The 15582-nt window shown below is 43.3% G+C and overlaps 2 protein-coding genes across 7 annotated transcripts in view; one reads left to right on the top strand and one right to left on the bottom strand.

Moving 5' to 3' along the window:
* The first annotated feature begins 51 nt into the window (after window positions 1-51).
* On the top strand, window positions 52-8767 carry BIRC7 (baculoviral IAP repeat containing 7). Of its 4 annotated transcripts, none has more exons than XM_083801576.1 (8): window positions 52-208; window positions 1481-2009; window positions 4729-4828; window positions 5432-5510; window positions 5608-5653; window positions 6613-6828; window positions 7714-7785; window positions 8284-8767. In XM_083801576.1, exons 2-8 carry the CDS (start codon window positions 1490-1492, stop codon window positions 8481-8483), a joined length of 1233 nt encoding a protein of 410 aa, XP_083657702.1. In that variant the 5' UTR covers window positions 52-208; window positions 1481-1489; the 3' UTR covers window positions 8484-8767. The 4 variants fall into 4 exon arrangements, with proteins under 4 accessions (XP_083657702.1, XP_083657704.1, XP_083657703.1 ...); XM_083801575.1 differs by having other exon boundaries at window positions 53-208; window positions 8281-8767; XM_083801578.1 differs by lacking the exon at window positions 6613-6828.
* Window positions 8768-11096: 2329 nt separating this feature from the next.
* The window catches only part of NKAIN4 (sodium/potassium transporting ATPase interacting 4), a 49295-nt gene continuing 44809 nt past the window's right edge, over window positions 11097-15582 (bottom strand). For 2 of the 3 annotated variants that reach the window (XM_083801580.1, XM_083801579.1), the window contains one exon: window positions 11097-12418. In XM_083801580.1, coding sequence (XP_083657706.1) covers window positions 12405-12418 — 14 coding nt within the window. In that variant the 3' untranslated portion in view covers window positions 11097-12404. Of the gene's footprint in view, window positions 12419-12869; window positions 12966-15582 lie in introns of all 3 variants that reach the window. The other variant, XR_014573043.1, reaches the window with a different exon arrangement.

The raw sequence follows: 15582 nt of genomic DNA, 5'->3' as shown, positions 1-15582 counted from the left end.
TGATAGAGAATTTCAATACAAACCCAACCAATCGGGGAAAAAGATGCTTTAGAAATGGCTGCTGTGCCAGGTGGCATCACTTGCTTTGTGCAAGGGCTTCTGCTTTCTTGGGGGAAAGGTCTCTGTGGTGCAGAGAAGAGGAGAGTGTTGCCTGAAACTTGGGTTGGGAGAGGTTTAGTTATTGGAAGTGGTTTGTAATTTACTTCAGGTAAGCAAGGTGTATGTTTTTTGTGTTTTTATTTCCCTAGTTGTAGAGAATTGTTGATTTTAACTGTAATGTGGCTTCAAAAGCATGTTGCTAAGTAGGTGTAAGCAGAGGATAATGAGAAAGTATTGTCTCTTATTTGTGCTATAGCTACTTAATATATTGAGTTGGTGTGGAGAGTTATTAGCTATTTATATGCTTTATAGAAGACTTAAAGTAGGCAAACCATAGCATTTTTTCCCCTGTAAGCCAAAACTAAATATACATCTTTTTCTCTCCTGTGTCACATCTTTCTTTTAAAAAAAAAAAATGATTCAACAATCTGATTCAGCTGTTAAGTTTTTGGGTGGAGTAACTCTCTTTTTCTTCTGCTGTGAAGCTTATTCTGTGCTCTGTTCTGTTGGTCATCTTCTAGGTGTCAATCAGTTCAATTGATCCCGATTCTCGATTGTGTGACTGTATGACCCTTGAAAGTGTATTTACAATCAGTATAGAAAGTACTAGAAGCAGTAGCTGAGTTGCAATCTAGCTTTTGCAGGGAAGGGCTTTTACCTTAGGTAGGATGGGGGCTTGGATAACAGGACGTTCACTAAGTTTAACTTCCCCTTGAGTAGAACTAGCACAGGCAGAAAGTGTCTTGTCCTTCCTAGATTTAAGGACACCTTTCCCTAGCAATTGAACTTAATTATTTTGGACTTCTTCCTGGAGAGTACTCTGTAAGAGGGATATTCCTCTGTTATGTTTAATTGGCATAATAAGGTCATGAATAGTCTGGTACTGTGAACTGGATGTGGTCTCAATGTTTGCTTGGGTGTGGCTGTTTTCTGCTCTGTTGTCTTTTTTTAGGGGCAAAAACGCAGTCTTTTGAATGATAGCTTGAAGGCTGAGCAAAATGACTGGGGATTTATCTCACAGATCTGAGGCTGAAAGCTGGATTGGCTCAGCAAGAGGTAGCATAGGTTTTGCCCTCCCCCTCCACTCTCTGTTCCTGCAAGCGTCTCTCCGATAAACTGGCAGAGGGGATCAGAAAGTGCAGGTCTCTTCCCTTCAGGCACACCAGCAAGGACTCAGCAAAACTCTAGCAGCAAAGTACACAAGCACCGGATCTGCGATTAGGCTGCAGTTCTGAAACAAGCTCAGCTTTGTCAAGAGCACGAGTTTTCCAGAATATGCGTGGGGTTGAGCGGTGGGGATGTAGGACAAATAACGCAGGGCGAGTGCTGCCTGACCCCGGGAATCTAGCTGACTGCTCTGGATTATCTCATTCTCTTTCAGAACAAGGGCATGGCGGACACGGTACCGGCAGAGGAGGTTTGTCTCGGGACTGCTCACTTCCAGCTCTTCAATTCCAGCATGAGGGACGAAGCAAGAAGACTGAGGACTTTTTCCCAGTGGCCAGACAGCTCACCGGTGTCTGCCTGGGATTTGGCCAAGGCTGGGTTTTTCTTTGTGGGTCCAGGAGACCACGTACAGTGCTTCTGTTGTGGTGGTATCCTGAAGGATTGGAAACCTGGCGATTGCCCGATGGTGGAGCACCTGAAGTTCTTCCCTTTCTGTAAATTCATTTACCGTGAGGCTGTTCGGAACCAGCAACTGCTTCCTCTCCAGGGAATATTTGACTGTGTGGATGGGCAGATCCTCAGCCTCCTGCAGTGGATAGACGCCGAGGAGACAGCCCTGCCCAATCAAGCAGCATACCCAGAAATGGTAACAGAGGAGATGAGACTGTCAACATTTCGGAACTGGCCGCAACGTAGTGAGATGCATCCTGAGCAACTGGCTAGAGCAGGATTTTTTTACACAGGTAGGAACACCCAAGAAAGTCTCTTTCTGTCTGTGTAGTGTTGTAAAAGCATGGCTGTGTATATTTCTTCCTGGGAACCCATAGCTAAATTTTAATTTACTGTACCAAATGCTGGAGGAAATGCAAAACTAGAAATCTTGGCTAGAGAGAGGGGTTGACCATGTTTCATGCAAGTTTTGCCTACCTGAACTGTTCAGAGGAGCAAACAACATAAAGCTCTGCAGGGGCTGTAGCTGAGTACTTGAGATTGCTTGGTAACAGCACAGTGTGAATGTTCTGTCCACACTGCACGTCAACCTAACATATGGAGGAAAGTGTGCTTCTCTGAGGGCTTTAGCAGAGTAAGCGTGGTCCCCTGTAAAGCAGAATCAGTTGCATTTCCATCTTGCTGTCACACAGTATCTTCATGAAGGTGTTGCTGATTTGGGATCCTGCAGCACTTTAAAATGCCTGCCTGGCTGCTGGTGTTGCTTCCTTAGATGTTGCTCATAGCTTTATGCTGAAGTATTCACCAGCGTTTTGGTGGTGAAAATTTTCTGGCTCTGTTCTGGTGGTATGAATGTGTATGTCAGCTGATATCTTTATACCAGCTTGTAGCTCCTAGACACCAAAGGAAACTTGATGAATTAGCACTTTTTTTTTAGCCAAAGCACTACTTTGGAATCTGCTGCGTTTTTAAAAACTCTTATTCAAGTTAGCTTTTGAAGATGTCACTGTTTTAATGTTATTGCTTGCCCAGATACTTGCAAGTACACTTGGTATAGTTAGAAACCACATCCTTCCTTCTGCACGTGCTGTTTTATGTACTGCTTGGGCAGAATACCCTCGTATGCTGGACTCTGGTTTTGGGTACTGATGAATCCACTAGTAAGGCTGTCTTTCCCCTTACTGGCAGGAATAGAAGAATGACATGTTTGAAGCATATGTTTTACTGGAATTAGTGTGTGTTGAACCTATTTATTGCTTGCACTTTTAGAAGGTTTTGAGGCACTTCTTGGTCTGCCATGTTTCATGTAAGCCCAGCCTTGCACTGCAGCCTTCTCTTCTCAAAAATGCAACTCAAGGAAACTTGTAGGTAGATAACCCATTTGTGGGTCATGTCCATAAGGACACTGGACTAGTATTACCAAACTAGAAAAGATGCTTTTTTGAGCAAAATATACAGTGTTTCTTGTTACCATGTGAATATATACATATCCTCAGTTGCTCCTCCTTGCAGGCTTTGCTGAATAGGTATCAAGTCTAAGTACTGCCTCCTGGAATGGGCAGTTGGAGGAAATCCTTCTAGTATATTCATGAATGACTGTAATTAAATACTGTGGGTGGGAATCCTTTTCTTTTTGCAATCTAATATAGTGATATTTGTGTTAGAAATGTTCCTTCTTCCATGTGATGAAGGCATCTATGGGTTTCGTATCTGCACATCAGTAACAGAGATGTGGAGGGAAGTGGCAGTCTGCATCTACAGACTAAAGTTCCCTCTTCGATGAAAAAATCCTGGTTATCATGAATGTCTCATGCTCTCATCATTGCAGTGAAACTGAATTGCCTCTCTCCATTTGAGTTTTATTTCTTAGCAAGGCTGCCCTTTCCTTTCATCTCTAAATGTTGTGATTGCTGTACCTCAAATCTGCACCTGCGGTGTACACATAGGAAGGTCTGTCTAAATAACTGACCTGTTCTGTCTAGCTTGAGTTAAACAAGTTTGTTTGCTAATGTATTTCTACTTCTGCAAGATTTTCACTGAAGCTTTGTAACCTCAATCTTGCTGTAAATGCAGTTAAATACTGAAAATCTGCACCTGCCTGCTCAAGGCGAAGCAGTGAGGGCTAAGCAGCATGCATGCCTGTAGCAAAAGAGCATTGCCTACTTCAGCTTACCTGCCGTTGCTTCTGTCTTTATTAAGTTTTAAGGAACAGAAGAGACCAGCTTGGCCAGGAGCACAGGATAAACTGTAAAGCACTGCCTGCAGCTAAAACCTGTCTTGTGCTGGACTTGATTTATCGCTTGCAGGTCTGCTGTTTAAGAGCCCCCCACAAAGGCTCACCTGGGGACTGTCAGTAAGCAGTCTGATAGCAGTCCTCTGCTGCCACTTGAGCTGGAGAGCTGTGGAACCAAATGCTCAAAATAAGCCAAATGGTGCCCTTATGTTTGGAAGATCACGTCTCTGACCCAAACTTGCTGAAACTTTCATCCTTAGGGCAGTGCATTTGTAGGCAGTTCTCAACTGCACTTGGCTTTGGTTTCTCTTCTCAGATTATGAAGAGACCCGCAGTAGCAAGGTGGGGAGCTCGGGACCATATTGCCATAAAACTTTACGCCTATGGGATAGCAGCTGTGTATGTTGTCTGCTGGTTATGGCAGATCACGGTTAGAAATAGTGTGTTTATAGGTATAACTGGTTATAGCTGTGCTCTAAATGTAGGCAAGAGGGGACTGGGCAGCTGTGTGTGCATGTGCACTAGGTGATCACATGCAGGCTGTTAGCTTGTGACCCAGCTCTGGAATCGTCTCAACCAGCTGCAGCTCTGGGATTTCTGACTGTCTTTGGATTTCCTGCCTCTAAACAACTTGTACAGTGCTGGTAAACTGTCACGTGCTCACCTGGTCTGTCCTGGAGCCTGGGATTTTGTGCTGAATCTCTCCCCAGCTTCTCATCCAGGGCTAGGGGAGCATCAGGTGGCGTGAGATCTCATACACTGTTTGGTGTCTCTTTCAGGACAAGGGGATGTGGTGAGGTGTTTTTACTGTAATGGAAGTATGAGGAACTGGGCCTTCGGAGATGACCCGTGGAGGGAACATGCCAAATGGCATCCAAGGTAATTTGGTCTTGGCTGGCAAATCTTCCTTGTAGCAAGGCCAAAAGACACATTGTGTGTTGTAGTGTGTGTTTTGTCTTCCATAAGACAGAAGTACCACCAGCTGAGGGACAAGGCAGCCAGTCACAGGTGTATGAGTAATGGGTGCTGCTCCCAGGCCCTGTTATTAGCTTAGTTTCTAGGTTTTTCTACCTAGCTAGAGCCAGGTGAGAAGCTAGTTGAGTAAGCTCTGTCGTGTTTAACTGTATAAACTGTTGCTATAGTCTGTAACCATCTGGAAATCTCTGAAACATTGAGGAGGCTCCGAATCCTTAAGGCCAAAGTTCTGTGGTAAGGGACCATCTTCAGGCTTTAGTAGTGGGCCAAGATGGAAAACTTGTTTCGAGGTCTGCCACTTAAGTCTGTGCTATGCTCCTCATGTGTGGGAGAACCAAAGGTTGGCCTGCCAACCTAATCATGTCGTCTTAATTGCTGACTCCTGTTTCTCCCCTTCTGCCCACCCTAAAATGTGGCTTGTGTGTTTGGAGCCTCTCTGCATGTCTTGTCATATAGCCAGCTCTTCAGATGTCCTGTACTAATGTATTCAAAACTTTCTGCTTATAGGTGTGAATTTTTGTTGCGGTCAAGGGGGAGAGAATTTGTTAACAGTGTTCAGGAGTCCTTTGCCAGCACTCGACCTCCAGTGAGTCACGAATATTTTGTGTGTAGTGAATGAGAGTTTGTTAGGTGAAGTCTGGTACGTGTGCTTCTCTTCTGTGACCATCTTGTGACACTTTCAGGGATATTCCAGGGATCAGACTGAACAAGATTCCTCTGCTTCCCAAGGTTGGTGCTGTAATTACATGGTGTTTTGTCTTCTGTCAAAAGTGTTGCTCTTTTTTTCCACCTCACCCCAGTTTCCGTGCACTCTGTAGACTTGGTGACTTTGAGATGTGTTTTGATGTTCTAGAAGCAGTTTCCCTTTATTCTTAGGAAATGGTCTCTAGCACAAGAAGCATATGTACTTGCTCTTGAGACCTTTTATCCTGCTTAAGATGAAATATTTAGCTAGTCTGGATGATCGTGTGACTTTTGGCTGCTTGCCTAACCTTACCTTGACTTGTCTGTGCTCTGATGGTTCTGTTGTTTCTGTCTGGAGTTGTTCAGACTGCAGCATTTGAAGTGTGCTCAGTAGACCAGAGAACAGCTGGAAGGTCCCAGCTTGGTTCTGGGGATCTACCACCATCTGTTATTTGCTGCTGAAGATTTAAGTAGGTGAAATTTGGCTCGTGTAGCTGTGGAAAACTGATTTCCTCATTCGCTTGAAGAGCCTGTCCACTAGGTGAGCTTAGGAAAGATTTATGCCTTTGAACAGGCTGCCAGCTGAATTTCCCACTTCAGTATTAACTGATGAATGGTTGAGCTAGATTATGAGGGAAGAGAGGCTTCACTTGGAAGTTCTTCTTGATCTTCATGAAAGCAGTTCTGAGGCTTCTGTTCTGGGATATGAAAACAAGATTCTGGACTAGGGCCAGACATGGAGGCTTTATTCACTGACACTGTTCAATAAAACATCTGAAGTTAGTCTCCTGGCTCTCATGGAATTGCTTTCAATGATTTTCTTGTGAGTTATGGTTGGAAGTAAAAGCTGTAAATCTTGATGTTGGTCTGTCTATATAGATAACTTGAGGAATGTTGTGAAATTAATGCCACTTTATGTATAATGACTTCAGAGAGTGGCATGCTCTTTGCTCAGTTATTCCCCCCCTCTTTTTTTGGTAAAGTATCTGTTCACTGCTTTACAGATCTTCTAAGGAACTGGAAATTGCTGTCTCTTCCTTCTCCGGATCAGTTTTCCGTAGCACATAATGTCCTGGAGATGGGCTTTGACCCCCTCTGGGTGGTTAGCCTGGTAGAGAACAAATACATGCTGACTGGGACTTACTACCTGTCTGAGTCTGAACTGATTTCTGATCTGCTCCAGCTAGAATGGGAAGAGAGCAATGCAAAGGAAAGCAGAGGTATGCCTGACTTGCCCACCCACGCTCTTGGTGGAAGTTTAACCTCCTGTTCACTTGATCTTGAGCACTGTTGGGACTGTCCTGAGGGTCTGCCTACTCTCTTCCTAGGCTGGAATTAAGAGCAGTCATGCACCTAAGCCTGAAGAGGCTGAAGAATAAGGGGCTGTGATTCCTGTAGTATCAGTAACTGCATCTCTCCAGTAGGCTGTGGCGTAGCAGAAAGTATTGAAGCTGTCTACCCGTAACTGCAGTGGCAGATGTACGTTGTAGGGTTTCTGCACAAATTCATATCAGTTGATGCAGATGGGTGGACAGAGGCAGTTGTGTGAAGCAAGGCTTTTAGGACGAATGTGTACTCAGTCTATTTAAAATGGAATCAAGGACTTCATCAAAAATACCCATACTTCTGTTTGGATAATACGTATTTTTCTCATCTGTCTGTCTTGTGTCACCTGTTTTATGGAGTCTCTGTGATAAGTTTATTTGAAGATGTAGTTTCCCACAGATTTTTCTGGTACAAGCCTGCTTTCCAAAGCTCCTGTCTCTATCAGTCTGCCACCCCTTTAGCTAAGGCAAAAAATAAAATGACTCAAAGGTGAGTGATTACATAGTAGTGAGTGAGCAGATGCTGACTCCTGCTGTCTGATAGATAAACCACCTCTGAGGAGATGTGGGCATGTGTTAACCTCCTTACAAAAATACAGTGGCGTAAGCACCAGAGAGCATTGGCTTGACCAGGATGAATGCATGAGGTTAACAGTTCTGTAGAGAACTGCTTGACTGAATGGTACTGACATCAAGGATGTTACATCTCTTTCAACAGTGCCCTCTGAAGAGGGCAGAAAGGGGTAGCATTTAATGTCATCTTCTCTCCTGGTTATACAGATGCTGTTGAGAGAGACGCTGAAACCTCACGTTCAAGAGGAGAAATGCAGTCTGTGCAACAAAAGGAATCAGGTGCCCTGGGGTGACAGTGGTGGGTGAGGAAACTGTGCCTAGATACAATCAGGATGAGTTTTTATAGTAATGGCATCAGTGGTTGTTGTATTTGTTGGTTTTAATCCTGAGAAGGAATGTGTAGCAGCTTGAATGGTGGCAGGACATAGAGACCATGTTGAGGAATTAGGGTCCCTTTGTGAAGCAGGCTATTATTTTAAAATAGTTTTTTAATCAGGGATGTTACGTATTGCAGCATAAAGATACTGACATCTGTCCCTACTCAGTCCAGCATGAATAGATATGCTGTCTTAAGTAGGTAAGATTGAGTCTACAACAGCTGTAGCTTTTCAGCTGAAGTGAAATTTGCCTGAGAAAGGTACTTCTGACACTTTCACAGTCAGTCACTGAACAAAATGATGAGCAAATTGCTTTGTGACTTCCCAAGGTGACAGAACTGGCATTCCGGAGCTGTCATAATACTAACACTTTGGCTTTTCTCTTTTTCTGGTAAAGAAGAACCTCCACTGAGCACAGAAGAACAGCTCCGCCGCTTGCAAGAGGAAAGGATATGCAAAGTGTGCATGGACAGAGATGTGTCTGTTGTGTTTGTTCCATGCGGCCACCTGGTAGCTTGTGGAGAATGTGCCCTCAACTTGAGACTGTGCCCTATCTGCAGAGCAGTCATCCGGGAGAGTGTGAGGACTTTCATGTCCTGAGCTATGATGTGCTAAAGAGGAAACATTAATCTATACAATCCACTCATAAGAGAGAGGAAGAAAAGAAGTAGTTTGATACTGTCTTATTTGCAGGGCAGCCTGGCCTAAAACTTATTAAATGTGCCTCCTGGCACTGGCTAAAGCGATGATTTTTATTTTAAATGTAATATTCTATCATGTAGCAAAAAAAGAAAGGTTTGCCAGTACTATACCTTGCTAACTGCAGGGGAAAGATGTTTTAAAATTAGCTGTTCTTTCACTGAATAAAAGGCTTATCTTATGGAGGTCTGAGTATCTGATTCTAGTACATGCCCTGCTGGTGGGGGTCCTACAATGTCAGAGTGGAATCTAGTTGTAGATAACACTGAAGGATGGAAATTCAAGTTACAGAAGCATGAGTGGGAGAAACAACTTCTTACCATCCACCAGTTTCCTTGGGAATTCACAGAAGATATTGCGTGGGACCTCCAGACTCCGAACTGCACAAGAAGGGAGGAGGATGAGGGAGGATAAGGACCAAGCATGTGAAGCTGTGTAAGTGGGAATAATTCTGCATGGCTGAGATTTGATACCTGTTTGTTAAACATATCTGTGGAGGCCGGAGCACCGGCTCTGGAGTCACTTGTTTAGGTCCAACCCTGGGTACTGAGCAGGGTCAAAGGCTCATCTCCTTCATTTTAAGGTGTCAGGTAAATATTAGTGCAGCATTTGGCAAAGATGAGAAACTACCAGCTGAGCAGTTCAAACTCTTGAACTCTGAGGAGCTGGTGGGTCTCTTGCCAGCCAGCAGCTTTTGTATTGAGCAGAGCTGTACCACTGTGCTAAATTAAGCATTGCATCTGGGTTCAAGCTATTATTGGCTTTATTTTGCCACTAAAAATAGCAGCAAAAGCTGCATACGTTTTAAGTGGGTGTGCTAATCTGTGAAGGGAAAACAGCTCAGTGCTGGATTAGTGTTATTTCCTCTTAAACTTCAGCTCAGTGTGGCTGGAATCTAGCCTGAGCATCAACAGGATGAGAGGATGCTAAACCGGCCAGCTATTTCTGGGCCTTTTTTTAATTTGAATTTGAAAATTGTAGCGTTACCACCCCTTCCAGGTGTGGGGACATGCCCTATGAGGAAATGTACCTGTTCCTGAAGGGACAAGTTGGTTTGACTAGCCGTAGTCCCAAGCGATGCCTGTCACCAACAGAGGGCACTCCTAACCTCTGGTAAGAGAACCCACTTGAACAAAACTTTGAGTTGCTCCTTAATCTCACAGCATGCTGCAGATGCAAACAGGGAGTTTCTGCCCTAACAATGCAATTGTTGCATAGTCTTGCAGTTCCGAGAGTAGTAGGTCTAGCAAGCAGACCAGCAGGAAGGGCTGTGAGTATGAAGGATGAATGTCTTTGCTAACAAAACCCAGAGGAGGTAATTAAGCGTGGAATATGACCTGTGGTGTCTTGTCTTGCTTTGTCTCTTCAGAGTGACTTTTTTTATAGCAGTTGCCAGTACTAAATATTGCAAGCTTACCTGAACCTTTGTTTTACTTCTAGTAAAAGGTACTTAATTACCTGTGTACATCATAGAATGGAAAGGGTAGTTGTTGTGAAGCTATTCAGTCATCACACTTGTATATAATTAACCTTTACTGCACTATTTTAAAGTCAAGAGGCATGCCATTAAGTGCATAGGTCTGTGCTTAGTCTTGTTAAAGTATTTAGCAAGTGTTTTCAGTTTTTGTAGTGACTGTGGCGTTAAGTCTCGGTCAGATGAGAGTATTAAACATACAGATGACAAAATAACTTGAGGAATTCCTTCCCGACTTTGCACTACCATCTAGAATAACTCCTGTATAATAATTCCTTCACTAAATGACTAGTGAAACACTTCAGTTCTTCAGAGCTGAAACATTGTGTTCTCCACCATTTGTGCTGAGTTTTGGTTGTTCTCAAACAGGGCCAGTGAAGAATGCTGGCGTCTGATGGACAGTAATCTCTGAGGAAAAGATTCTTATTAAACTAGGAAGTGTAAATTCAGTATTTTCTAATCATTTATCTGGGGCCTCTAAAATTCATCTTCCATTTCTTTATGTTTTAATGGAAAAATCTTGATGAGTGCTTTTTTTCTACCCCTTCAGGGAACATCATGTGGGGCAAGTAGGGAAGCGTGATACAGGAATGGGTTGAGTCAAAGGGGAGGTGGAGGAAGTGCGAAGCAACTGTGTACCCACGCTGCTATGCCACTTGTCTAAATGGCGTAGTAACTTGTGTTCTGCTTTTTTTAACTTGGCAGTGGCACAGCACTGCAAGTGGAGGTAGTATGTTTTGTCAGGCAGAGCTTTCTCTTCCTCAAATGATTAAACTAGTGGCAAAGCAGCAACTGTCTGCTGTCTGTCAGTCAGAAGCTGTGGCTTGTACTGGCCAGAAGAAGGAAAAATACCCTTAGAAAGCTTCAGGAACATGTCGCTTGTATCTGCACCTGATCAGAACATGAAACGTGAGGTTGCGGTGGGCATCTGGAAAGCACGATGCATATAAATTGTGTGTATTCTATTAGCACTTCTAATTTTATAGAACAGCATTTTGTTTCCTGGATCCTTTCAGAATGGGACAAATAAAGGTGCATCATTTTGTCTTTGACTTTAGCACTTAATGTTTTTATTTCTTTTCATCCTCCCGTCACACTTCCCTTCCCTAGCGTGGCTTCTGGCTTGACTCTTCTGTGAAGCATTGTTCAGAAATCCCAAGGAACCTTAGGCTAGGCAAGACAAAGAATTACAACAGCATGTGGAATGTACCAGCCAAAGAATGCCATGAATGGCTGGACAAGCACTCTCTCTGCTTGACGCTTAACATGCTGGGAGATTTAGTTAACAAAACTGGCATTTTTTTTAATTGCTGCAACTCATTAATGCAACTTAATTACAGTTATATTGCCCCTTTCCTTGTCCCTGTTCCCTCCCCTCAAAATTACCCTATCACAGAAATGCCTTCCAGCAGGAAGCCGTTGGGCCTGTGCCCGAAGCGTGGCTGTGTGGTGAACAAAGCAGGAACAAAAATGTGATCCAGGAGGAATTAGGGGGTTTTCCAGGGTCCTGCAGCAGGTATCAGTTGTGCATACGGTTACACCAGTGTTAATTTAATGTGGGTGGGCAAACCCAGAGTAAGCTACAGCTGCTCTGAGAATGGCTTGGCACGTGGAAATGGGGCTAAGCTCTGTGCTGAGTAAAGATTTGGTGCTCGTACTAGTTTTTTAGCTGTTTAGCATTTATAGTATTTAAGTCATAGAACACTGAAATCAGGTCGAGTTCTTACTACTAAGGAGTGAATAACTGATAAAGAGCAGAGAAGGGGAAGAGTCCTGGGTGAGGGGAAGAAGGGGAAGAGCTCTCATCTATAACTTAAAAAAAAAAGTGGAGGGTGTGCAAGGAGCCTAAACAACTCAAATAAAAATAGCCCTTACCTAGTTCTATACAGGCAGGGAGGACTTGAGGTTGTGTTAGGGGATTTAGGCTCTTTCCAGAACAAGGGAAAGGAGAAGGGAAGAAACTAACTACAAAACATGAGATGTCCCAGGGTGTTATGGTGTTTCCTTCTCTATGGATCCGTGGCAGAAGGAAGCAGCTCCAACTTCTACTGTATCTCTTGAGAGAGGCTCCTAGCGAACTTCTGCCTGAGGTCTTCAGGCTGGTGCCATCTGTTGGCGAGTACCACCAGGCTATGGTAGGAATGGTTCATCAGGGCACTTGTAGAGTTAAGAACAGACTGCGTGGTCATCCTTCGGTGTACATTCATTGCATATGAAAAGAAGACAAGGAACAAAAAATGGAATGGAGTTCTCCATCCTGCATTTCCTTTGCTGTAGATCCAGGCCACAGGGGATTGTTTCCTGCAGCACCTTTGGAGTGCGAGATTTATCCATACTCTGGCTCTTCTTTATTTACGCAGGCCTGTAGAGGAAAAAGTGAGGCAGGGCATCAACACGGAGCAAGTATTAAACTTGAGTTAAACTGTGAAGACGAGGACAAAATTCGTTTTGTTTTTTCCTGTTGTGGGATTGTAAATACGATGGGTTACAGATGAGGAATAGGACTGAGATCAGAGGTAATGGGGTTAATTAAGTCTTCAAGTCTAGAAAGAATGTTATGTAAATACCAGACCTGAATACAGTGCAGTTAGATGAAAGAATAGATATGAGCTGGAGTGTTAGATCCATAGATCTTCAGCCTTTGGAGCTGCGTAAAACTTGGTTAGGAATTTTAAAAGCTAAGGGCCATCTCTGGAATAAAGTAGCTTCTTAAAGCATCTCACTGTAATTTCAGTGCAGAAGCATCAGCATAAGCATATCTACTTCTGTAGCCAGCATTAAAGATGAGTGAAGGCTTTCGGCTGGAACATCACCTCTTAAATATGCAGCTTCAGGTTGATCAAAACAGTTTGCAAATTCAGGTTGATATTCAGCATTTTTTTTGTTGGGGGGAAGGGGGGGAAGTCTACCTAGAAAGAAAAGCAGAAGGATTTTGATGTGTGTAGTGTCTTTTTTTTCCAAAGTGGGCTTGGTATCTTGGTCATTTAAAAAAAAAAGTTTAGAGGAAAAAAATCAATCCTAAAGTAGTTCTAGTTTTTCCCACTCCCTCCCCCAGTGTTTCAGTTTGGATTTTGAAGAATACTATTTGCATACTTGTACAAGTTTATCTACTGAAAAACCCCCTTTCAATGTAGTTAAAGTGGGTGACTGTTGTATGGGGTCTAGTCCTCTAATTCAGCATGCTCACAGCTGCTTCGTGCCTGGGGCTAGCAGACAGGCTGCACTGCAGAAGAGCTGCTGAGGGAATATTAAAGGAAGCAATTACCACTGGGAGCCTTGGACCCCTCAATGAACCCATGCCTCCTGTTGCTACCCTGTCAATACCGGTGGCTCCATCTGATAAAAGTCCCACCCTTGGTTACCCTCTGGCCCTTTCCAGTGGTAGATCTAAGGGAAGCAAAGTCAGTGAAATCTGGCTCCATAACTAAAGTTACATCGATGACTTATTAGCTGTAATAGAGTATTCAGTGTGCCCGGTTGTGCCCATGTTGTGGACAGGAGCCTTACAACTGTGCAATTCATTACTGGTCGTGTTAAGTGTGGTGTTGCATGGCAGGGAGCTCTATTAATTGCTTATCTCTCTCTAGATTTTAAGTAGGGGCTAGTTCTTGGTTTTGCAATAAATTATGTGCAGAATCATATTATGAGACTATTCGGTATTGTAACTGAGATCACCCAGTACTGAAACACATTCAGAGAATGATGTCAAAAGCCTGAATGGATGCAGCAGGCAGGAAGTGCTGACAAGTTATCGGATGATCTGGACCTCCTACTGTCTTGGCAGGCATTGCAGGGTACTTGGAGATAACAGCTTTAGTCAAACTTCAAAGCTGGTTGTTAACCCTTGCATGGTTTCCATGTGAGAGCTCTCTTGCTTCAAATGGGAGCTCCGCTACTGCAAATGGACGAGAAAAGCAGCCCTGACGCCTTTTACCATGAAGCCTAAGAGGAGGTGGTAGTGGAAACAGGCAGGGCCTGAATTTGATCTTTAGCCGAGGAAAGGTGAGAGCTCGGTCTTTCCTTCCTGAAATCTCATTGGGAATGTTCTCTTTTGGTCTTGGGAATTACTTTGGCTTTAAATAACTGGTTTATTATCCTGTGGTTAAGTACTTTCACCCAGAAAGTCATACATTAAAGATTTAACTTCTATCAAGTAGTCTAATATTTTATTATTAATTAGTGCAGTGTGTTGGTGAGAGTATTCTACTACACAAAAGCTTTCAGAAGGCTTTCTTAAGCCTGTGACTTAAAATAGGAGACTTGAGATAGGAGTTATCACATTCAAACACCCCTAAATTCAATGGCATGCACAACAAAAACAGTTGTGGAACCTGAAATAACTGTATTAATAGAACAGTGGTGTTGTGTGAGTGGTGGAGGGGCTAATTAAGATAAAGAATACTTAAAATCATGTGGTTGTAAGCAACAGTACAAAACTGTTTATTTCAAAGAAAAATAACACCTGGCTTTGATCACTTGTGTGGTATTCAGTTAACTTCCTCGCAACTGAAGTGAAGGAGATCAGCTTGAGATAAAGCTGGGTGATAACTGGATTACAGTCTGGAAGTATTTGCTATCAGTAACAGTGTTGGGAGATTTTTTCAACCTAATTCAAGGTAAAGGTATGTGAAAGGTGTGTGAGAGCATCTTTCAGTGCAGGGGGTAGAAGCTGAAGGCCAGAAGTAAGTTGCACACTTTTCAATGCTGCATTTAGCAGCTGATAACCACAGAAGTACATTACCAAGGAACATATTCTGCTTTGAACTTTGACAGTGTATTTAAAAGTTACTTAACTCAGAGGCTGGGTAGTCAATACAGGAGCAGGTCTGGTCCCAGACTTAAGCAATGCATACCAGTCTAGGTCAATGTCACTGTTCTGGGGGGCCTTCAGAGTATGGAAATCCCTAATTTGTAGAGATAAAGTAGGGAAAAATGCAAGCCAAGACAAGGGAGAGGACACAGTAAGAAGAGAGGAAGGAGTGTGATCTCATTGGAAAAGGACAGGTAAAACTGGGGTGTAGAGGATAATTCTGTTAGAAAGTAAATGAATGAAAGCGATCCTGTTAGACAGTTGTGGCAACAGGACAAGACCATCATCAGGACAAACTGACTACTGACAAATGGGGTGATGCCATCCTAAAATTAAAAATGGAAGTTCATAGCTGCAGTTAGCTCTGAGTCAGTTGTAAAATGTATTTGGTTTCATTCAGGGCTTTCATCAACAAAAAGGAGGAAAAACAAAGCACGTGTTCCTGGCCCCCAGCTGCTCTAAAAATTTAACTTGAAACAAGTTGGATGTATTTGTTGTTTTGCATCTTCTTGGAAGGATATAAAATGTTTTCAGCCACCGTTAAATGACTTTCATAGCAGGACAAGGGCATCTGGCCCTCAGTGCCCCATACTGTAAAACTCCACAACATCGTTAGCTGAGAACCAAATATCCACTCCTGCGTGTGGAAGAGAGGCAAGTGCTAGTCTGGAATAAACAAAAATTAGTGTTTGGCTGCCGTGAAATTTATAGAGGGT

This window comes from Anser anser (assembly GCF_964211835.1).
Source record: "Anser anser genome assembly, chromosome: 16".
NCBI lineage: Eukaryota > Metazoa > Chordata > Aves > Anseriformes > Anatidae > Anser > Anser anser.
This window is presented reverse-complemented; position numbering and strand designations above follow the sequence as displayed.

Excerpts from the sequence above, each read along its gene's own strand:
- BIRC7 (XM_083801575.1), top strand. The coding sequence starts at position 1,490 with ATGGCGGACACGGTACCGGCAGAGGAGGTTTGTCTCGGGACTGCTCAC. Across the intron at positions 2,010-4,728 it reads AGCAGGATTTTTTTACACAG|GACAAGGGGATGTGGTGAGG; the intron begins GTAGGAACACCC and ends TGTCTCTTTCAG. Across the intron at positions 5,654-6,612 it reads AGATTCCTCTGCTTCCCAAG|ATCTTCTAAGGAACTGGAAA; the intron begins GTTGGTGCTGTA and ends ACTGCTTTACAG.